Raw genomic sequence first — 21,904 nt, 5'->3', positions numbered from 1 at the left:
GGGGGTGGGGAGGGTTGGGGAGAAAAAGCAGCTTATGTGGACTGATAATTGTTTGGGAGATAACCCATCACTCCCTGTCTTAAGCAATTTGCATAGTAATGAACATCCACACACACCTCTGTGGGGAGAGCTGGCTGAAACAATGTACCTGGCATTCACACAGGTTTAATTCCTCCCTGTTTATATGTATTAGAGGTACAGACTGAGGCTGTTAACGCAAACTGGGCATTACTTGTAGGCAGAGAGACACTTTTGTTCCTAACTAGCTTCACACAAAGAGCATTTGGGGTTTTCTATTGCCATTTTATCTACATAGTGCCAGATAACATTGTATCATTCAATCACATCAAAGATGGTTTAAATTAAGCCTTAATAGTGCCCACGTATTTTACGGGTCATTCATTTTGTAATTTCAAATGTATTTATATAAAAGTTATGTAAAAAATGTGTACATTTGTGTATAAAAGAAAACTTTATAAGCTATTGTAAATTTGTACAAAGTGTAGATGTCTCTTTTTGTGAGAAAGCTAAATATGACCTTTATTTTGACAATAAAACATTTGATAAATCTCAAATGTCTGTGTAACTTTGCTTCCCCCACGCAAAAAGGAGGCTGTGCTGTTTTGTGGCATATTTTTGTGGCTCCTTGTGGTCACCGTGTTGAGGATGGGAGCAGCAATAGCAGCTTATGAGAGCCCCAGCTAAAAAGGAAGGCCCTTTTAACCATCAGAGACCAGTAATTAGAGGCAGGGGTTGAGTTGGAGCATCTCCATAATTGTTAAAAGTCCTCTTCACATGCCTGCCGAAGCCCGCTTTCTTAATTTAGTAAAAGAGGGAGTGGGTGAATGGGGGGTATAAATGCAGGGAACAGGCCCTTTTCATCTGCAGAAACTTTGATCTTTCTTTTTTTAACAGTCTAGAATAAAGGTGGTGTGTATTAGGAGTGTCTGTCTGATGTGCCAAGGTTCCCCCTAAACGTCCCCATTTGGATGCTTTGATGGACGTCCCACAATTGAAAGAGCGTTTTGGAAACCCCTTCGCTTTTCTGGGTTTGTCAGAGCTGAAACCTGCCAGAGCCCCTGCGTCTTGTGTTTGGTTTTTTTCGCCAAGCCTGAATTGAAACATCTTCTCCCCTCGGCTCAAGCTGTGTCAGCGAGTGCAGGGGCCTTGACATGAATGATATTGAAATAGCAATGAAAGCCCCACAGGTGGTCTGTTCACATGATCTCACATCTTAGGGCCCCCTAATCGAGGCATTTTTTGCTACAAATGTATCTGGTTTGGTCCCAATTAAACCAATGCGCTGGCATAAGATGATACACTGTAACACCAGCGTAGAAATGCCTTTGATTTACTAGTCAATGGTGACAGTGGGCTTTGTAGTGACTGCTTTGTTCCTGCTTTACTCCTTTACACTCACACTGTAGATGTAAACCCCAAAAAGCTTCTTTTCAGCGTAATGCAGCCATGCATCTGTTGGGAGTGTAAATCAGCCACATAAACCTTGCATCCGTGCTGTCAGCGAAGACACCAGGCAATGAAGATGGAAGTCATAACAAAAAAAGTGCTTTTCTTCAGATCAAAAGAGTGGCTTCTTAGGCATGTTGCTTCCACCTAGCTCCTAAACAGCTCCGAGGAGTTTAAGTGTTTGTGTAAAGTTACTAAAGATCAAGTTTGGGGTTTTTTAATGAAGTTACTGCTAAGTTGCAAGTTTGCTTCATAAACATTGTAAACATTGCTCTGCTCTCTGTTTGGTCAAGATCTTCATGCCCTCCATCATTTACTGTTATATTTCAATCAAATAGTCGCTGTTGCTTATACTCTTGCAGTTTGTTTTTCTGGTGTTTACCTCAAAAACCTCAGTTAGTTTGCAGTTCCAGATCCCTCTGCCAGCCCCTGAGCAGGGACGTTAATGTGCAGCCCCACCTAGTGGTAGAAGCAGCACTGCACACCTCCATGTTACACTAGAGTTCAGAGCACCAGGGTGTCAAGATTTTTAGACTGATGATATTCTGCTCTTAAATTTTAGAATCAATTATACAGGACAAACATAAACCTTTCCATGGTCTTACATGTACATGGTCTTTTCCCAAGTACTCTTACTTAAATATAACATGAAAAGATTTATGATGCTGCCATGAGGATGCTGACGGGGTGTCTAAGACAACATGAAAATATGTAGACCTGTGTAGGTCTAATTCTGTGAAGAAAACTAAATTAAATTGTTTGTTTAGATAGTAAAAAAAAGTTCCCCAAACCTTCAGAATCTGCTAAAAATTCATGTAAACTGCTGGTTTTCACAAACTTCCTGCAGTTATTGGGTTCATTGCACTGTTTATCAGTTGCTCTGTACTGTTAAAATCCATAAAATATGTCACTTGAGCTAGGGTCGTCAGTTTACTCAATGATAGAAAGGGGTCCCTTAAGAAAAAAGGTTGGGAATCACTAGATCAGTGGATTAACTGATGAGTCAAATGTTAGAAAAGTAATGAACAGCTATTTTGATAATCGATTAACTGTTTCAGCTATCTGTCCAGTAAGAAGAAAAATACACTGATATTGTCAACATAACAGCAGGGCAAATGTAGGATCTAAGATACTGGCTGATTAAAGAAGGACATTATGGGTAGACATAACTGTAGTCCTGTCACTGCAGACTGAACAATCACTCCTAAATTTCACTAAAAGTAGCTTTAGCTTCTGTATTGAAAGTCCTACTTTTAAATGAGGATTTTATGACATACAAGTTGAAGTCTAGGACCATTCCTAAGACCTATTAGACCCTTTAAAATTGACACTGCTAAACACACACACACAATAAAGACACCACCCTGACCCGTCTTCCCTCCTACACCCAGCACCCTGGCTCCACAAACCAACTGTCCAGGCACTTAAAGCCTGTCCTGGCTTGGCCGTTATGCACACATTGTAATTAACAGGTAAACACCCTGTTTCCTCCACAGAGCTCACCAACGCAGTTCAGTGCAGTTTGCAGGAGAAAGTATGAGAGTGTCATTAAGAGAAGCTTCACACAGACAGGGTAGGGCTCTCAGAATGGCTGGTATTAACCACTAATAGCCTCAGTTTATGGTTTATTTTTATTAGGACGTATTTTATGGATATGCCACTTCTGTGATTTTGTCGGGGCTTGTTCTGGACTTCCACTTGTGGCCTGTAACAATCATGCAAACGGTTTTAGGTGGAATCACCGGGCTGCATTGGTGCAGAGGTATAACCAAGGTGAAGAAGAAGAAGAAGAAATAAATACAGGGGATGGTCGTCCGTGCGGCTACTCCGATTGAATCATCTTCTTTCTCGATCGCCCTCTGTATACAGGTGTTAAAGCCTAATTTGTGCGGCCAGGAGGAACATTCTGACATGGTTGGATATCAAATATTAATGGCAGCGTTTGATGAGAGGCAGACACAGAAGAGAGTATAGAGGGGTGATGGGTAGGTCATGCTTTTTAATACTATTGATCCTTAATACACCTGGGAGAAGGTTGTTTTTTATCTCTGAAAGCATGAGAGGAGATGTTGCAGCTGTGGACAGCATCTGATCTGTATTAGTTGTTTTTGTATAAGAGATTATGACAGACAACTATATCAGACTATATTCAGTACTTTAAATTTAGAGCACAGGACAGAAACTGTCTGCATGACAACTTAAATTCCAAAAACACAACTTAACAATGTATTATATGATGAATAAAATGTGCAAAAAACCTTTATTTCGGTTTTACAGGTTTTTCTAGCTGTGGACGTACAGCAAATGGTATTGTGTGATCACATTTTTGTAAATACAAAGACTGAGTTCTCTTTATTTTCCAGATTACATTGTCAGTGGAAGATGAACAACAGCACTAAAACCTTAAATTTCCATGGATTTCTTCTTCCATACATAAAGAATAACAGTGACCTCTGGTTTCTGTGACCCATTTAGATGAATGTTGAAGCTCCTGACCCCCAGCCCAGGCACATTGTTCCCAGCTGGCCATTTGAGACAGCAGATGTTGGAAAATAGAGAGGTTCAGCGATCAGGCTTCATGCTTATAGTTTCTAAGGGAGTTGGACGTCATCAAAAGCTACAGCAGTTTGGTTTGAACATTTAAAAGGTGAGTTAAGGAAGATGGTTGAGGCCGAATATAAATAAAATGGAAAATGAATGTTGTTTCAGTCATATAATAGCACTATGACTAAGCCTAACAAAGATATCAGCATAAATGGCCGGCTCCCCGTTGGCACAGTAACAATGCCTCTGTGGTTTAGTAGTCCTTACAGTGCACCCCTGCTGCCTCTTCCAATCCAAGGACCCCCCACCTCCAAATACACACACATACACACACAGCGGCAGAACACTGTGTTCCCTCAGTCCTTCACTGACTGACTGACATGTACACAAAAGGAAAACTTCTTTCATCTGAAGCACAGAGTGTTTTCCCAGATTCACTGTGAGTACGGTTACATTGGGTAAGCCGTCAGTCCAACAAATGTGACCGCACTCAGCGGGAATAGGTATGATGTCACCCTTCTGATAAGAAAATGAATATTACTACTTACAGGACGCTATAATAGAAACTAACTCAATGGGCCATATAGTCATATATGAGTGAGTAAAATCAAACCCACACAAAATGTAACAAAACCTTTTGCATTTTAACTTTATTTTATTATTATGTTGTAAAATGTCACAGTTTAGTTACCTCCTTGAACTACAGTGTATACTTCCTAGCACATATGTTCATCCAATCAGTCTGATAAAACAAACACTACGCCAGTCTCATTGATTACCCTTACTAACTAATACAATTATATATTTTTTTCCAACCTACAGGACCCAATTACATCCAGAGCCATATTTATCATGTTCATGAATTCTATTAAATGCAGTACCCACTTCTGCCATTTGGGGGAGCCATTAACTAGATGTTGTTCCTTTCTTTAAGGTGTAAAATGTAAATTATTTTTTCACTGTATTTGTTATTGACCACTTGTCTGGAACAATCTTTACTTTTCCTCCTGTGTGGCCCTGAGTTGGACCTTCATGCGGTAAGGTTTAGGAGAAAGAGTGACTCCATAGACGGGGGTATAGTCCGGTTGTCCTGCATCCTCGGGCCAGATGAACTTGAACTTCCTCAACAGAGTCACCATGATGAGGAAGAGCTCCATACGAGCCAGACCCTCTCCCAGGCACACACGGGGACCTGAGACGATTTCAATCAGTAAGTCATGTACGGTTCTTAGAATAGAAGATAAACACTCTAGTTTGGGGCTCTCATACCTGCAGAGAAAGGCATGAATGCATCTGGCTTTGCAAACTCTCCCTGGTCATTCAGGAAGTTTTCCGGGTTGAATTCATTTGGGAATTTCCACTGTCCTTCCTCATTCAGCACCGAGTTCAGGTTTTGGATGATCAATGTAAAGTATTGCATTTATGTCATATGTTTTTCTGGGTCATGAAGGTGATCTATTATTAAATAACCAACTGGCTTCCAAGTCCCTTTCTTTGCTTTACTTTAATTTATTACTTTTTTAAATTCTCTGTTCTCTCTTTTGTTTATATTCCTTGTTCTGGTAAACGTTCTTTTCTTTCCAGCAAAAGCATGTTTATTTTCTTGATTAATAGTCCACCATTAGTCTTACCTTGGGTAAGAAATATCCCATGAGCTTTGTATCTTTTGTTATGCAGTGGTAGACACTAAAGGGGAACAGTGTTGGCTATCCTCTGGACTTCATGGATCACCGCCTAGAATAAAAGAAATTACACAATATGTTCTTATGCTTTATCAAACTGAGAGGGTCATGTTTCAGGCTGTGCAGGGCCACAACAAACACCCCACTAAGCTTGTAGCAGGAGAACCTGTCATGAGGATGCTATTCCCATGTTTTAAAAACAACACAGCAAGAAACTAGACCACAAAGTTATGTAAAAAAGAAAATCGGTTGAGAAGCTTCCTCAGTGAATGAAGCCCTATCTGTAGCAGTTTATATTGTTGTTTTGTGTTATACTCAGACCCACATGAAATATCAAAACAAACCAGAGAAATAGGTCTGATAATCTACCTGCGTGTAAGGCATGTTGTGTCTGTCATCGTAACTGGCATGATCCTTCTTTTCCAACACCTGGTCTATCTCCTGCTGACATCGCTCTGATAGGAAGGGTTAAAGACACAGAGGGAGAAACGATAACAGGGTAAAACAACTGAACACCATACTGACACATTGTCAAACAATCAGTAACATGAATAAAATAAAAGAATAGATGCTAGATTGAAAGCACAGTAGTACAATGTACCTTGTATATGCGGGTGGGTCATGAGGTAGAGGAAGCCAGTGAGCAGGGTGTTGGATGTAGTGTCAGTCCCAGCAAAGTGAAGATCCATACAAACATGATGAGTCGATCCTCACAGAAAGAGGAGCCATCATCACCTCTCTGGGAGGAGACAGATCCTTTAGATTTTTGGTTCTCTCTCTCTTATTTAAATGAACTTTATTTGCATGACACACACCTTATCCAGCTCATCCAGGTAGCAATCAAGGAAGTCCCGTGGTTGGCCAGGGACTCTGGTCTCTTTGTGCTCAGTGATCAGACGAGTTGCAAGAGAAATGTACATTTTTTTATCTTTTTACTGACCGAAAAAGTTCCCGGAGGAGACAATGAAAACGTTCTTGATAAAAAGCCAAATGTTCACATTTCAGACTTTGGTGACTCCAAATGTAATAAAAAAAGACAGCGTTGCACCTCATGCTTTGAGGGAAAAATTAAAAGAAATACTATGAATACACTCACCTCAATGTTCTTAAATGCCTTCATGAAGGGCAGCGGCAGGTTTCGAATCATTGGGACGGAGTCATACAGCTGGAAGGAATTACAAAAAGGTTTTTTAAAGTTGCCTTCAGTTTTAAGTGGAAAGAAAAAAGGTGAGATGTTTAGTTAAGCAGATATTGTCTGTGTACAGACAAAAAAAAACTAAAAGCTAAAACTACAGTTTTAGCTTTTAATGTCAGTTTAAACATTGCTCTTGCTTTAGAAACAACATTTAGCACACTTGGTCCATCCCTATCAAAATGATTATGAGGAGAAATAATGGATGGTCAGTCACTTGTTGATGCCAAGTCACTTGCTAGTTCATATAATTCCAAGGAGACACCATTTTATGTACATTTTACAGAGGGTCAGTAGTCTTTGAAGTCACGTGTTTTTGCATAGTTCTGTCACTTGTTTTTTTAGCTTCTTTTCACCACCAACACAGCAGAGTATCAGAGATTTATACACTTTATTGTATCAAATACTCACGATTTCTCTCAGTAACACACTGTCTGATATTTCTGAGCTAAAATTGTTACCTTACAAACATGTTGTGACTCACCATAGCCCAGGCTCCATTAGCTATCTTGGAGTTTTCTTTAAAGCACTGAACAACCACTTTGATGAAGTTGTCATCGTAGTCATAGCGTGTACCAAACAGAACCTGGCAGATGATGTTGGAGGCCGCATTATGGAACATGACTTGAGGACTCAAGGTTGTACCTGTGACAGATGTAACAATGACAACACGGCATAGTCAGGACTTTACATAATAAACAACGTGCTATCACTCACCACAGTTAGAAGAGATCACAGTGAGAGCACCCACTGAATTCATACCAATGCTCTTTTTCAGTTTTTCCATTGTGTACTGCATCTCTCCCAGAATCCTCTGCTCCATGGACTGCTTCCCCAGACCAAAATTCCTCAAGGTCATCAGAGCAAAGCGACGATGCTCCTTCCAACTAGCACCGTAGTCTGCCAGAACCATTCCTATAAGAGGCGTAGATATGGACATATGGATGCTTTGATACAGTATCTTAAAGTGAGACTATGTAACTTTTGCTCAACAGCAGCCACAAATGGCAATTGCAATATGCTAAATGCTAATATTGTGTATATATATTGCATACATTGAGTTTGCAGTAAAACACAGTAGTAGCCTATCTAAAGTTTGCTAACATTAGCCGCCATTTGCTACAGGTCATACCAAACCAATAAGGCTGAAGCAGTGAAAAGTATATCGAAATGAGCAAGGGTGCGTTTTATTGTAAAAAGATATTACATATTTACTCTGTCCTATTACACCCCTCTCGGTCATACCTTTCTGGGTGAGGTCACTGACAAAAATGTCTTGGGGTCGTCCAGCAAAATCCGCAGCCTTGGTTATCATGGCCTCCTTCATGGCCTGAGTCCCATTAATGACTACAGCCGGTCTGGGTCCGATGAATAGACTGTAGACGTTTCCATAGCACTTCCTCAGCTAGGGGAGAGCACGGTAAGAAGCTCTTGAAATGATCATGAATCACTTTCAAATGCAACATGCAATTGATCTGCTTTTAATTCACAACCAAGAAGAGGATTTACTTTTCAAAAAGCAGCTACTAAGACGTGTAACTTATTTTAGTATTCTAGAGTGAACGGTCTGTATTGTCAAATTTAGTTTCCAGCCTAGTTTACAACTGTTCCAATAGCAGTAAATATGTCACATAAAAACAAATATTAACACTGCAAACTTTGCAAAAAAAATATAAAAAATATTTTTACCAGTGTCCTTCACAGATGTGTTTGTTTTAGCCTCCTATGTATTCCATAGAACAAAACCTACAAACATATTTAGTTAAATTAATAAATATTATTTATAGTCATTCACTTGTAGCCTTTGAGCAACGGATTTCCTCAGCAAGTCATAATCTGGACTATTTAATTAGGTAACACAACACACTAATAGCCACTTTGCCATGGAGCTGAATACACACACTAAATACTCTGTGTGTACTGCCCAGCCTACTGTTATCAATGTGCGTGGCTGATGATCAGTAGCATGATAAAACAAATAAAGCTAATGTGTGAGTCATATTTCAGGGTTCTTCTTACCCTCTCAAAATCCCTCATTGGGTTGTCTAGGCTGAGGTTCAACAGGTTCCCCAGTATCGGTAATGGAGGAGGTCCTGGAGGAAAGGTCTTTGGTCTCTGACATTTTAATCAGAGAATGAAGAAGAAAACACAGGTGCATAGCAGGATGAAGGAAACAAACAAACAAACAAATTAAGCTGATTTAAAGAGGAATCCTGTACCGCTGGCTTTTAAAAGGGTAGCTCAACTTTCAGCCCTGCCTCTTCTGGCTGTTTAAATGTAAATGAGCAAGCAGTAGCATGTTCAGACATGTGGAAAGACACAACAGAGCAAGTATGAGCATTGCTTGTGACAGTCCCCAAGTTTCCCTTTCTCTGTTTGCTGCTGCTCTGTTTTCTGTCAGGCAGCATAATCAGCAGCATGGGACACACCTGTGCTAGCATGCATGCTATATTTCTCTGCATTCCATATTACAAACAGCAACCTGTACAGGCCCTGACAACCTTTACCAAAAGCATTTTCACCTAGGATTTCTAAGGCCTGACTTTGACCACTGCATAGAGTGCCACAAAATGTGCATACCAACACTAAATGGCACATTAAGGGAACAAACAAAGTTATCCACATTCTTGCCTGACTTGCCAGAAAAGGACTCAATCCAGTTTAAAGTGGTGCATATTGTTATAGAAATGTGACTTTAATCGAATTATGCCAGAGTTACACGAAAAAAGAGCCAAAAGTTCAATAACAACTTCTGTTATTTGTTTTTCCAGGTTAGGCAAAAATCAGGGTTTAATATTTAAAAGGCTGACAGTGACTCTAAACAGGACACCAGGGGGGCTTGATTGGGAACCACAGTATATTTTTGCCCTGGGGCCCCATAACAGGTCAATCCGGCCCTGCCTGTCTGACTTACATGTCTGCATTTTAAAAGAGCAACCCTAAACCTCTCAATAATATCCCACGAGCTGTGGCTTATTATCTGTAACTGAGTGCCTTGGCTCTCACCAAGTCCCAAATTTACTGTTGTGGCTAGGTGGCCTGAAATGAACAAAAGGGCAAAAAAAAACAACTGCTGCTTAAGGGAGCAAATTAAGTGATAATTTACTTCTTGTTGTCAGTAGAGGCCACTTCAATAACAGCAATCTGCAGCACAGGAATGGTTTTAGGGAGGTTACCAGATTTGCTTTTCTTATCTGATTTAATGAAATAAAGCATCCCAACCAAAATGTTTTATTTAAATTAAATTATTCACTTATCAAATTCTGTCCTCACAAGACCAAAGGGCATTTGTTTTCAAGTGTTGGATTCAATATATGGCAGCATTTCACATTTTGCGTCACTGGAGGGCAGCATGAATTCAAACTACAGTGCTGGTGAGGCGACTACAGCACAATGGACTGGATCAAACAACAATAGTTACAATAAAGTGCTTTGAAAAGTTACATTATCTTCAATGCTGCAGTAGTTTATAATTTCAATAACACTGATCTGAACAGCCATAACTGTTACGCATTAAAGAATCACATTTGAGAGTCAATGAGTGAAACACAGAAATATAAGAACAATTAAACTATCGAATAATTTCCCCTTTATAAAGAAACTAATTTTACATATAATTATGTATGAAAATGTACATCAATTCATTTGATATTGGAGATAACAAGAAAATTTTATTATAATATGACTTGTAATAGGAATTAGGCACTGATGGATTTTAATCACAAAAATAAATGGCAATATGAAGGAATTCAATACAACACTGATTATTCAATATTTGTATCTATTACAAAAACAAAAACAGCACTTAACAAAATATATAATTTAAGAAGCCACTTCCTTATAGCTCCATTTTACATTAACAGAACGTTTAACAATCTACCCAAACCTTACAGTACAAAGTTTCAGTGACCGCAAGTGTAACTCAGTCCAGCTTGGCTTTTACACTAAACACTGGTTGTATGAAGGAGGTGCGACACCATTAGACCTGCTGTGGTCTGATGAAAACCCCCCTGTGGTCACCCTTATGACAGTCAGGGTGCAGCACTCAGTAAATAGGTGATATATGAAGCCAGGAGCTTTTGTTGTCTCCTTCAAAGAGACCACAAGAGGAGGAAGATCAAGAGCTATCCGTTTGCACAGAGACTAGCCCCTCAGCTATAGAGCGGCAGATGCAACGGTGATGCTGCTGATTTACTGTGGGAGTCTCCTCACAATCATCTGTATCAAGCAGTCCAGAGATTTCATGAAAATAGACTGGAAACATTTCAGGAACAAGTTGAACATTACAGCAGCTCCACTGAAGATACTGTCTATGATTGACATGTGTCACAGTGGGAGTTAGTGTCTGACTCACATTAATCTGAGCTTTGATCAAGGTGAAACCAAAGCCACAGCAAGTAGAGAGCAGATTTCCTGAAGGGCAACAGGCAACACTGCTCCTTTACAGAGCTCCGCTGTGCTCTATTTGTGGTGGCAGCGTATGTTAAGGTTTGTATTCCTCCTAAGCTCAGTGAGGCCCTGAAATAGAGTGACAAGCCGTCTCCATAAATACAGAGCCCCTATGGGGAAACATAATTGCTTTGTGAGCCTATGTCGGCTTTAGGGGCCTTCATAGTGTCCTTCACTTCTGACGGAGGAATCCTATTCCATTCCATGAGCTTGGTAACACCACCTTAGCCAGGTTATTGCCTTTCATTTTCGCCCTGACCTTATTCCAAAAGGTCACCCAAGCACAGGGCCTAGAGGCTACCCATGTCCTTTGACCCCACTGACCCAAACACAAAAGACAAGGGGTCAGTGTTGGTATCATATAGTGTGACTGTGGTGGAAGGTCGGGGATGTATATGTTGGACAGGCTAAGGCCTGTCTTTGTTTATGGACAGTGTGTCCGGGAAGGTGGTGGTAAAGTCAATAAGGAAAGAAACAGGTGGGCTGGACTCTTTTAGATTTTCTCGAGGTTGTGGTTCTTCAAGGACGCTGAAGGCTAGAGTGTCCTGGCATTCTTGACTTGAATTTTTGTTGTTTTGCATCGTTCAGCTGGCGCTCCTCAAGGTAATATAATCTGATGGTGTGATAAAATAATAGCAAATGTGATTATGTCTCATGTGAACGCACTGCCGTTTTGAATTTTCCTTAAGAGAGAGTGCAGTCTGCATTGTACAATGAGGTAGACAGCGTGGCAGGATGTCAGCTCCAACAGTTGTTCACACTGTGTAAGCCTTGGGGTATCTTTGTGTCTGTTTCTCATATTGCTCTCACACCTATTTGTCCCATTCTTGTGTTCCAAAAAAACCTGGAAATAAAACAATCCCACAGTCACACCCACTCTGCTCTTTTCTCTTGCCCATCATCAGTGGTCTGTAGCTCTGCATTGCTACCCAGCTCAACCAGCGTGTACTGACTCAGCCTTCTGGTACAGATTGCTGTTGCTGTGGAAACATCCCCAATGGGCCCAGCTGACCCCCCAGGGGATGACCCAAGGTTTCGTCTGGGCGGAGGTGGTGGTTTGAGTCGACTGCGTTTGCTAACACGAATGGATCTCGGTGTCCCTATCGGCTCTGGGGGGCAGAGAGCCACATCACTGCCATTCCTCTCCGAAGCCTCCTCTTGGGAAACATAGTAGCCGTTGTTCCCGTTTGTGTTGCACCCTGGAGGTCCTGGAGAGCATGGAAGAGAAGGATCTGGACCTAAAGCAAGAACTCCACCTCCGCAAGAGCCCTTGCTGCCTCGCCTCTTCCGAAAACTCCCTGTCTGACCAGCCTCTACTTCTAAATCCTGCTGAGCGATTAGGTCTGTTGCTCTGGAGGCTCCTCCGGCTGAAAGGAAACACTGCTCTTCTTCGTAAATCTTCTCCACCATCATCTTCCTCTTGCTCTTCTGCATCACAGAGCGCTTGATGGCGCAAAAGAAATCCAACACATTTAGGAAAAGGGACAGAGCAGCCACAGTGAGCATGAAGTTGAGCATCACGGTCTTCTCAGTGGGCCTGGAGATGTAGCAGTCCACCTGGGTAGTGCACGGTGGATGCTGGCACAGGAACCTCCTGGGGATGTAGAAACCAAAAAGATAGTAGTGAGCTGCCCCAAACCCTGCCTCCAGCAATGTTCTGAACATCAGATGGAAGATGTAGGCTCCTGTGAAGCACTGGGCCAATCCTCGCTCAGCCACCAGAGTCATCTTGTTTACAGATGTCTTGTTAAATGGCTTCTGGTGGATCTTGAAAAGCGGCAATGCTTTGACATGACCCGAGGAGTTTAGGTCCACAGTGAGGCCATTTGAGACCTTATGAACCACGTAGATAATAAAGATGATGTAGGGGAGACACAAGGTGATCAGCTGCACCAGCCAGAACCGAAAAAGAGAGAGGGGAGAAAACACATCATAGCACACATTGGCACAGCCGGGCTGAATGGTGTTACACACAAATCTCTCCTGCTCATCCTCGTAGAGGGGATAACCAGCAAAGAGGAGGATCAGGATACGGAGGAAGATCATCACAATGAGCCACACCTTCCCTGAAAAATAAGCACACTGGCATTAAAAAATGTGCTTATTTGACAATACGAATTAAGCTGTGTGGTGTAGCAAATTTTGCATAAATCAGCAAACAGTGCTTGTTTGAGAGAATCCAAAATATTTCACTGCACACAAACAAAATAAAGAGAACTCTATCTACATTGGCCAGAAACCAATCAATGTATCAGTGAAGTCAACTCACCCATCAAAGTGATGCTGTGACTGACAGAGATAAAGATGACTTCAGAGGCACTTGCTCCCACCATGCTTGCTGTGCTCAAGGGCCTCCAAAATCTTCTAATCTTCCAGGCTAAGTAAACCCTCAAGCCAGTGCCTCACTCCCTATTCAGCCCCTTCTCCTCCACCCTTTCTGTTAAGGGGCACAGTGGTTTCCAGTAGCACAATAACCTCAAGGTTGACAGACACAAAGCTCCGTCAGCAGTCAGACTCTCTCTCTCTCCTAGAAGGACTATGTGCCAGGTTCTGGTAGGTAAAATCCAATCAGATCCATTAGAGTCACCCAAGCCTCTGAAAGGCTGAAGTAAACCATGCAAATCACCTCTACCTCTGTCCCCTGCAGACAACTGTCTGTTCTCATACAACAGAAGACAGGAGCGAGCCCCATTGTGGGTCTATTCTTAACACACTTCCAAAGGCACGTCCCCATCCTGGCATTGCAGAGATATTTTGGTGCTGCTGGTCGTCCTTACAGGAGGGTAACAAGCCTTCTGGCTTACTCATTCAAAATTGCTGTATTAAGTTCTCAAGCACAATGGCAGGCATGTTTAAACTGGCTTCTCCATAAAAATACAAGCACTTACTGCTGCATCTTCCAGCTATGAATCAAGATAACATGTAGATATGCAGACTGTGGATTAGCTCCTATGAAATGTAAGTAGGTCGTAAATGGTAGTTCCCCACAGCTAATGCAAGTTTATGACTGATAAGGACCTACTATATAGTCATTTAATATGGATATGAAATAAAACATGGTTTAATTACTAACTCAAGGAACAACAGAAGTTCATATTATGACCAAGAACCTGACTTACACTGTTCAATTTTTTTTTTAAAATTAATTCTAAACTTTAAATTGACTTCAAATGCACGTCATAGTGCAGACGTCCCTCATGAAGAGATTTTACAGAGTCTTTACAAATCAGTTCCTTCTCACACACTGCATCCATCCTCACTCATGGACAAGGTCTCTGGTGGGACACATGGCTAAAGCTCGGCTTGGCTCCTAATCACTACAGATCAATGCATTAGCACTTCCATACTGGCTCACAGTAATAATCCCACATGGCTCATTTTGAATCAATGGCAAGGCTAAGATTGGGAATATAATTATGTTGAAAATAGATAGTGTGTGAAATTTTGACTTGGTAACACAGGACAAAAAATTACTTACACCTACAATTCATTTAAATGGGCAGTGTAGTGCTGACATTCCATATAAGGGCAGTATGTTGTTTGGCATTGGGGAAAGTTGGATCGGGGGAACAAGTGAGGGCAGAATTTTATTAACAGATGTGATTATGGACCACACAATTTTAAAGAAGCCTACAAAGTTAAGCAAAACAACTCAAAATTGAAGCTGAACTAAAACCCCAAAATGAAAGCCACAGCCCTACAGCAAACTGCTCCCCTCACTCCCACTACAGAGTGACTGCCACAGCCTCATTTAAACTGGAACGTACCATCTGCTCAGGTAAACACAGGGTGAGCTAAACAGGGGCAACCATTCCAAGAACAGTCCATAAAAGTAAATGACTAATTTAAGATACCTTATAACAGCAACATGTGAAGTTGGCTATTAGCACAAACAACTTTAATACATCTTCATTTCATTGCTCAATATGACCTTTTTTGGCTTATACTATCGTCTCTCGTGCTGTAGAGCTTTTACATATTGTTTATAGTTACTGAATTCAGTGTTAAGTAATCAGATAAACCCTGCTTTTATTTGAAACGTATCACCTGGTGTCTTCAGTTTGTAATGATAGATAAACAATAATCACTCTTCATTGTGAAACAAAGCAAGGACGCAAGAAGTCTTTGTCCTTGCTCTGCTTCCGTCTCATTTGCTTCTACTCATTTTGTCACAGATGGAAGCTGCCTCAAAGTCAGAGGAAATGTAATCATAAAGAATCTGAGCCTTCGTTTATTTTCAGGAATATCTTCCTTTCAGCTTGCGGATTACTATGTCTGTAATAGAGCCCAAATGCCCTTCATGGCTCTGTTTGAGGCCCCCTCCCCTTTCTTTTTGACTCCAACTTCAGCAATGCCATTTCCATACATACTAACCATGCTTTGATTTCAGACCCTCGTCCATCAGCTTCTACTTGGGGGAGATTTCTCGCCTCAGTCATTGCCTGATCATCCACCTGATTCTGCAGCCGTTTCCCGTTTCCCTATAAGCAATGGGGGATTAGCATAATCATAAAATTAGTTTCTGTTTCTGTGCTTAAAAAGCCTGTCCCTTGTATCAATGCACAGGGTGACACAAGCCTTCCCACAGAATTTCAGAAGGCTTTCAGAAGCGAACAAACTGCACCAGGGGGCAGGAAGACAGTGATTAAACGAGAAACTGATGATCCTTTTCAGCATTTTCTCTCTATCAGGGTCGTTCTTTTTTCATGATCAAATTCATCACCCAAGGACTCCATACACAGGAAAGCCTTTGAGACTTCACAAATCACAAGATTTATAGGATGTGGGTGGCAGATTTTTTTTCCCTCTGCACCTGTGGAACATTGTAATGCTGCAGTCTTAAGGGATCAGACATGGTTTCATCATCTTAAAGCTGCGCTAAACAATATTTTTATATGAACAATGACAGTGTGTAATATGACAGGAGTCGCACACTGTCGCTGTACGCTACCCAAAGTTAACAAATAGCTGATCAACATAGTGGAATATGTTTTGGTAGAAAGTTAAAGGGAGAATTAATATTGGATTTACATTTGCCAGGTGGCCAAAAACACAATTCCAAAGGCTAATGTTAGCCCTTCTAGGATTTTGTGGTTTTTTTGGTGGGTTTTTGAGGCCTAAATGTCTGATTTCACCGCAGTGTTTCTAAAACATTGCGATGCAGGTGGCAATGTTTTGAGGTATTTTTGTGCTAGGAAATTGCAGGAGAGGTGAAAATTGAAAACTGCATAATGTATAATATGTATGTATAATTCATTAAAAATGTTTGCCAACTTGTTCCAGTGAGAATAAAATCACTGTTTAACTGTCTGTAAATGTGAGAGCTTTGCGTCTCACACATCTGCATCTTCACAACTAGAAACAAGAAAGTTTGGTGACACATGGCTCAAAGTTTTGAGCAGGAAAATACGATTGGTCAAATTAGCAGAAAAGTGATTGGATAAAATTGCTAGGCAGAATTCACAGGGATTGGTTGAATTTATGTTAATTGCTGCGATCACAAACTCGCAACTTCCTGGAGAGACTGAACCGTGTCTGTGGGAGATGTAAATTGGTTACTGCTAGAATTTATTTGGCGAGCTACAAAATATTGTCAATAATACTAGCATGCTGCTTATTTAGCATCTCTAAAGAAATTAATTTGGCTAAACAACAAACACGTTATTTTGTACACTGATAGCAGTTTACCCATTTCTACTAGGCCTCTTTATCTGTGCTTTACTATGCTCTAAGGTCTAAGCAACTGTTGGGTACATCCACCACATGCAACCAATGCATTGTTTGCATGCACTCCCTAGTGTTCGGTTTTATCATTTTTAAGAGAGGGTCCTCACTCAGACTGGATCTGGACCACATTGCATGGATTATGAAGCTGGACAGTTCATTAACCCGAGAGATGTTGTCTGAAATGTGAGTTTGTGAGTCTGTGTACATTTTTAATGTACATGTTTGATGTATTTCATAAGAGACGTTTGGCAATCACCCTCTCTAAAGCTCACAGCACCTCTTCACTGCATTCAATTGACTTGTATAGCAATTACCAGAGCAGCGATTGAAATGCAAATCAAGGCTAATACGAGAGGATTAAATGTGTCCCTCAGTGACAATATGGCAGAGTGTAATCTCTGTATTACCACTTGCTCTAAGCCATTTAAATGGTTCTTTCTGGGAGAAGAAACCCCGCTGAGTCACATCGTATAATACAGAACATATCGAAATATTGTGATAGCAGTGTGTGAAGCACTCATGAGGACACCATGAATGATTGTTTGAGGAAGTGTGTGTATTGCTATTACCTCTTCCACTTTGGGTGAACTGATCCTTTAGATTAAACAAGAGACAGGCACTGGGTTTATTGCAAGGTTTTTAAGTTTAATTCTTGCACAGGGTTTTCTAAACATTGCTTCAGAGAGAAGATTGGGAGAAGTTCTATAAATCATAGTTGAAAAAGTACAGAGGAAAAGAGAACCGAGATAGAGAGATCTGAGTTTGGCAAACTGAGAACGGGAACAGAATGACTGACTTACTGAAAGGAAAATAATACACTGACAATAACAACACAACAGAATACAGTACAACTTGTTGAAAATATCAATCAATGAAAAAAAAAAAAATAGGTCACAGCTACAGCAGTTGACTGATGTTAGCACGGGAAATCGTCATGATCAAAGCTGAATTTGTGAAATTCAAAAATTGTTGTCAAAGAGAGGAAGAAAAAAAATCAAGAGAAAAGTAAAACTCTATGCAGAGGTAGAGTTCAGTGCACAAGGCTATGACACACACCTAGTTAACCAGCCGACAGGACGCCACAGACCCAAGGTCTTCACTGTCGGAGTCAATTTCCCACCTCAGGACTCACCATAGTTTGACCTCACGGCATCAACGCTATCAACGCTTACTTCTGGGTCTAAGAAAACACCAGACTGGGCTGTATGCACACACATACAATAAATAGGATATACAATCTTTGAACACCTCTAACAGTTTGAACTCACAACAGCAACTCCAGTAACATTACTTTCCTAAGGACACATTTTTGCACTTTATTTTTCACTCATTCAAAGCACCATGCAAAACAACTGTTCTCTTCCCAAGTCCCAACACCCTTTTCATATACTTCATGTGCAAGAGGGCCGGGGTGGAGCAACAGCATCGGCCTTCACTTCTCCTTTGGTACGGTTCTGTCCCTCCTCACACCTGCTGCTCAGGGTCTCACTGACCTGACCGACCTGATTCTCTAGTAGCTTGACCAACAACAGAACCAAATCCCAGACGTGGACGTTGCTAATGAAATGTACAAAATAACCTATAGCATTGAAGGAGGGTACGCTATTGTCACATTTGTGATGAAGAAAAATGCATCTAAAAAAATGTCTTTTTTTAGACACTTCCAGGTTATGTCACAATATTTTGATACATACTGTTTACTGTGTATTCAGTCATGTAATTGAGGAAAATGTAAGTCCAGTTGATCATAAGGCAAACAACCACTATTACAACGTTTTTTATAATAGAAGTATTACTTCACACTTTTATCAACCCATTCAAGTGTGAAAACTAGAATGAAGTAACCCAATATAACTCAGTGATTTCATAGGCTTACCCGCGACTACATCCCAGTATGTTTCTGATTTAAGTTTTTTCATGAAAAACCTGTTCGACAGTTTCATTTATTCCCTGTAAATGCATGAAACTGCGGACCAAAACTGCCAATAGGTTATAAAAGGTTTCAGAAAATGTAAAGATAGTACTGAACACATGATCCTTTACTGCCAATCTGTTCATAAAGTAAATCAATTTAATTTATTTTACCCGTCTATTTATCTCAGCTCTTTAATTTTCCTGTATTTTTGGCCTTGGCATATATTTAATCATTTATTTGTTCACTAAGAATGTATGTGTGTAACATCAGTGGAGCTATTTAGAACAGAGAAACACTAGTGCCAGAATCACGGCTGTATTAAGAGATTGGTTATTACTCTTTGTATCATGAATGTTTAATTTATGGATGTTTCATATTTGTGAGCAAGAACACGAGGCCAGTGGCAGAAACACTAATGATAATGACACACTGATGTGCACGTGCAGTGGGTCGCACCATACGCAAGCAAACCCTGAAGATGAAAAACTATTTAGGCTCATGTGCCAGGTGGGCAATTTTCACTGAAGTGAGTGGGTGGCATCTTTGAGTATCTAGGTCCTTCAATACATCCATGCAGTGAGCACTAGTCTTTTCAGCTAGCTACGCAGCTGAAGCTAAATCTCTTTCTAAAACTAGGACCAGCCAGTGCACATATTAATCATCCATAAACATTACTGCTGTAGAATCTCTGTATAAACTCTTGTAACAGCATTTTAGCCATCAACCTAACGCTAACAAAGTTAGCTTTACTAAAATAGTGGGCAGATAAATTATTTATTGTGTGCCAAGACCAAAACAATAGGGAAATGAATGAGCTCAAATATAATAAAATGAGCAACTGAAAGATAAAGAGGAGCAAAATAAAGTTGTTTTTACTTTATCAACTGATAAGTATCTGGCAACGCTTCCACAGAGTGGGGTTAAAAAAATCTTCAAAAATGACAAACCATATAATAAGCCTGAATTGTCTTGTATTATCTATATACCATATACAGTATGTAACACATAAAAACTTGGCATTTTCTGCAGAGTGAAAAACATCCTAACAAGAAAACAGACAAAAAATCTTAAGTGGTGTCTCCCATTTAAATCCTAATACTCCACCTTTGTCTTTACTTGATTTGTCATAGGTACAAGGAATCAAACATATTTACTGCCAGCCTCCTGTCCAGTAAAAACTGATCCAATATAAATATTCTAACATCATTCTGTTTTATTACAGTACGACCTCAGTCTACAGGTTTTGCACACTGGCGCTGTATTTACACTGTACAGAGACAATTTAGCAAAATGTATACAATCTATCTTTTTGAAAGCAGAGTTTGAATTGTCGCTTAATGCTTTTTCATACATTTCGGTCCTCTCCAGAACAAAAAAAACCCCTGAAGAATCATGCTTTTAGTGGCCCCTAAATGTAAATATTCCATTGTGCTGTTTCTTTATAAGCTGGAAGAACCATACAAAATGTTAAGGAAAAAAAATACTTCAGTTATTTGTTCTGTTCCTCCAGTAGAGAGGGGAGAAGTGTTAAACTAGCTTATTACAGGCACCACAGGTCAGGACAATGGCAGTGAGTTAAGTACAACATAAGCTCTACAGTATGTCTCAAATGTGACTGAGAGTAGTGAAGTGTCTTTCAGTCAGTATTCTCCCGAGTATGCACGCTTCATCGTATTTGATCACAACAACAAAGCAATGCATGAATATTGCTTTAAGTGAATAGCTGTATTTGAATGGTGGCTGGATGGCCTTGCTGCGAGAGAAGCTGTTCTGTATCTAGAACAGTACACGTTGAATTCCCAGGTCCTGTCGAAGCGTCCTTGAGCTAAACACTGACTTGCTTTTTCAGCGTTAGCTCTCTGAATTAAAAAGTTAAATGGCTACAATGTAAATGAATACCTTGTGGAATATTTTGCAGAGGGTTATGATATGTAGTCCAGTCAAATCGATTACCTGTACATTTAAGTGAACGGTGGAATGTACATGTCTTTCCTTTGTGTATGCTTGGATTCACTAGCAGAGGGTTCTGCTGGATGGGAATGCAACATAACAGATAAACACCAACAAAACATTGACACAAATTGAGGAATTGAGCATTTTAAAATGTGCCTGTAAGCTGTCCAAAAAAAATCTCATGCTTCAGCTAAGAAACTGAAGCAGGAGATTCAAATTAAAGGAATGTACACGGCCTCCCTCAATCAATCGTACAAGCCAGTCGAGCCTAAGAGGGAATTATGGAACGTTGTTGCCAATCTGTTATATTCCGCATTAATATCTTCTTTTTCCAACTTCACACAGTCTCTCATATTGCCGGCTGTATTTCTGTGCGGCCTCTTCTTTCTTCTGCAGTCGAGCTCGTCATTCCAACAACTTTCACTCACACACTTTCGTTTGGTTCAGCTCAGCTCTGTTTGGTTCAGTTCAGGCAGCCAGTGGGACTTCTTTTATGTACAATGACCAGAGAGGGTGCAATCACTTGTACAGATTGTGTGTGTGTGTGTGTATCGTGTGTGTATTCCAGACAGACCCACTGATCCACAGGACTGCTGCCCACCTGGTCTGCCTGCTTACCAGGCAGAAATACAGTACAGTATGTCTGACAGGTCTATCCCAGTGCTCCAGGCGGCCAGTGTTAGGAAATGATGGCCGGACACCACCGCACCACCGCCAGGTTGTCTGCGCTTACCGACCGCTTCTTGGCTTGTTTCCTCAAGTCCTTGTATTTGTCATCACACAACCGCGAGATGGCCTGAAAGTCAAAACACAGCAGAAATGAGATGGAGATGGCGAGGACTCCCCTTCAGGTTTATTTAGAGTAACTGGAAGAGATCTTTGTCAGCGTGTGTACAATATGAGAGGCGGCAACTGCAACCAAACACAGGAAATATTTCCAAAACTCAAGGAGACAAGAGTGCTGTCATCTGGAAG

The 21,904-nt window shown here is 40.7% G+C and overlaps 3 protein-coding genes across 4 annotated transcripts in view; all 3 read right to left on the bottom strand.

Annotated features, from left to right (window-relative positions):
- Nucleotides 1-4,570: 4,570 nt before the first annotated feature.
- On the bottom strand, nt 4,571-9,012 carry LOC118323829 (cytochrome P450 2F2-like; the record flags this gene model as incomplete). Its single annotated transcript, XM_035655862.1, is given in 13 exon segments — nt 4,571-5,203; nt 5,281-5,422; nt 5,643-5,699; nt 5,701-5,745; nt 6,063-6,148; nt 6,295-6,390; nt 6,393-6,432; nt 6,509-6,593; nt 6,773-6,858; nt 7,370-7,530; nt 7,648-7,800; nt 8,131-8,290; nt 8,905-9,012. Coding segments are annotated over 13 exon segments (1,416 nt in total), but the record flags the coding sequence as incomplete, so codon positions are not given.
- A 3,189-nt stretch (nt 9,013-12,201) lies between these two features.
- On the bottom strand, nt 12,202-13,667 carry LOC118324221 (gap junction delta-4 protein). The gene is made up of 2 exons (XM_035656444.1): nt 13,604-13,667; nt 12,202-13,400 (listed from the first exon to the last, which is right to left on the bottom strand). The coding sequence occupies exons 1-2, from the start codon at nt 13,665-13,667 to the stop codon at nt 12,202-12,204; spliced, it is 1,263 nt and encodes a 420-aa protein (XP_035512337.1).
- A 4,031-nt stretch (nt 13,668-17,698) lies between these two features.
- Nucleotides 17,699-21,904, bottom strand: part of LOC118321548 (cyclin-Y-like) — a 38,360-nt gene continuing 34,154 nt past the window's right edge. For both annotated transcript variants that reach the window (XM_035652914.1, XM_035652922.1), the window contains one exon: nt 17,699-21,725. In XM_035652914.1, the coding sequence (XP_035508807.1) occupies nt 21,609-21,725 (117 nt within the window). In that variant the 3' untranslated portion in view covers nt 17,699-21,608. The remainder of the gene's footprint in view (nt 21,726-21,904) is intronic.

The sequence above is a fragment of the Morone saxatilis genome, unplaced genomic scaffold, assembly GCF_004916995.1.
Source record: "Morone saxatilis isolate NCDOM2014 unplaced genomic scaffold, NCSU_SB_2.0 Contig0, whole genome shotgun sequence".
Taxonomy (NCBI): Eukaryota; Metazoa; Chordata; class Actinopteri; family Moronidae; genus Morone; species Morone saxatilis.
The sequence above is the reverse complement of the archived record's forward strand: the minus strand, read 5'-3'. Positions and strand labels throughout refer to the sequence as shown.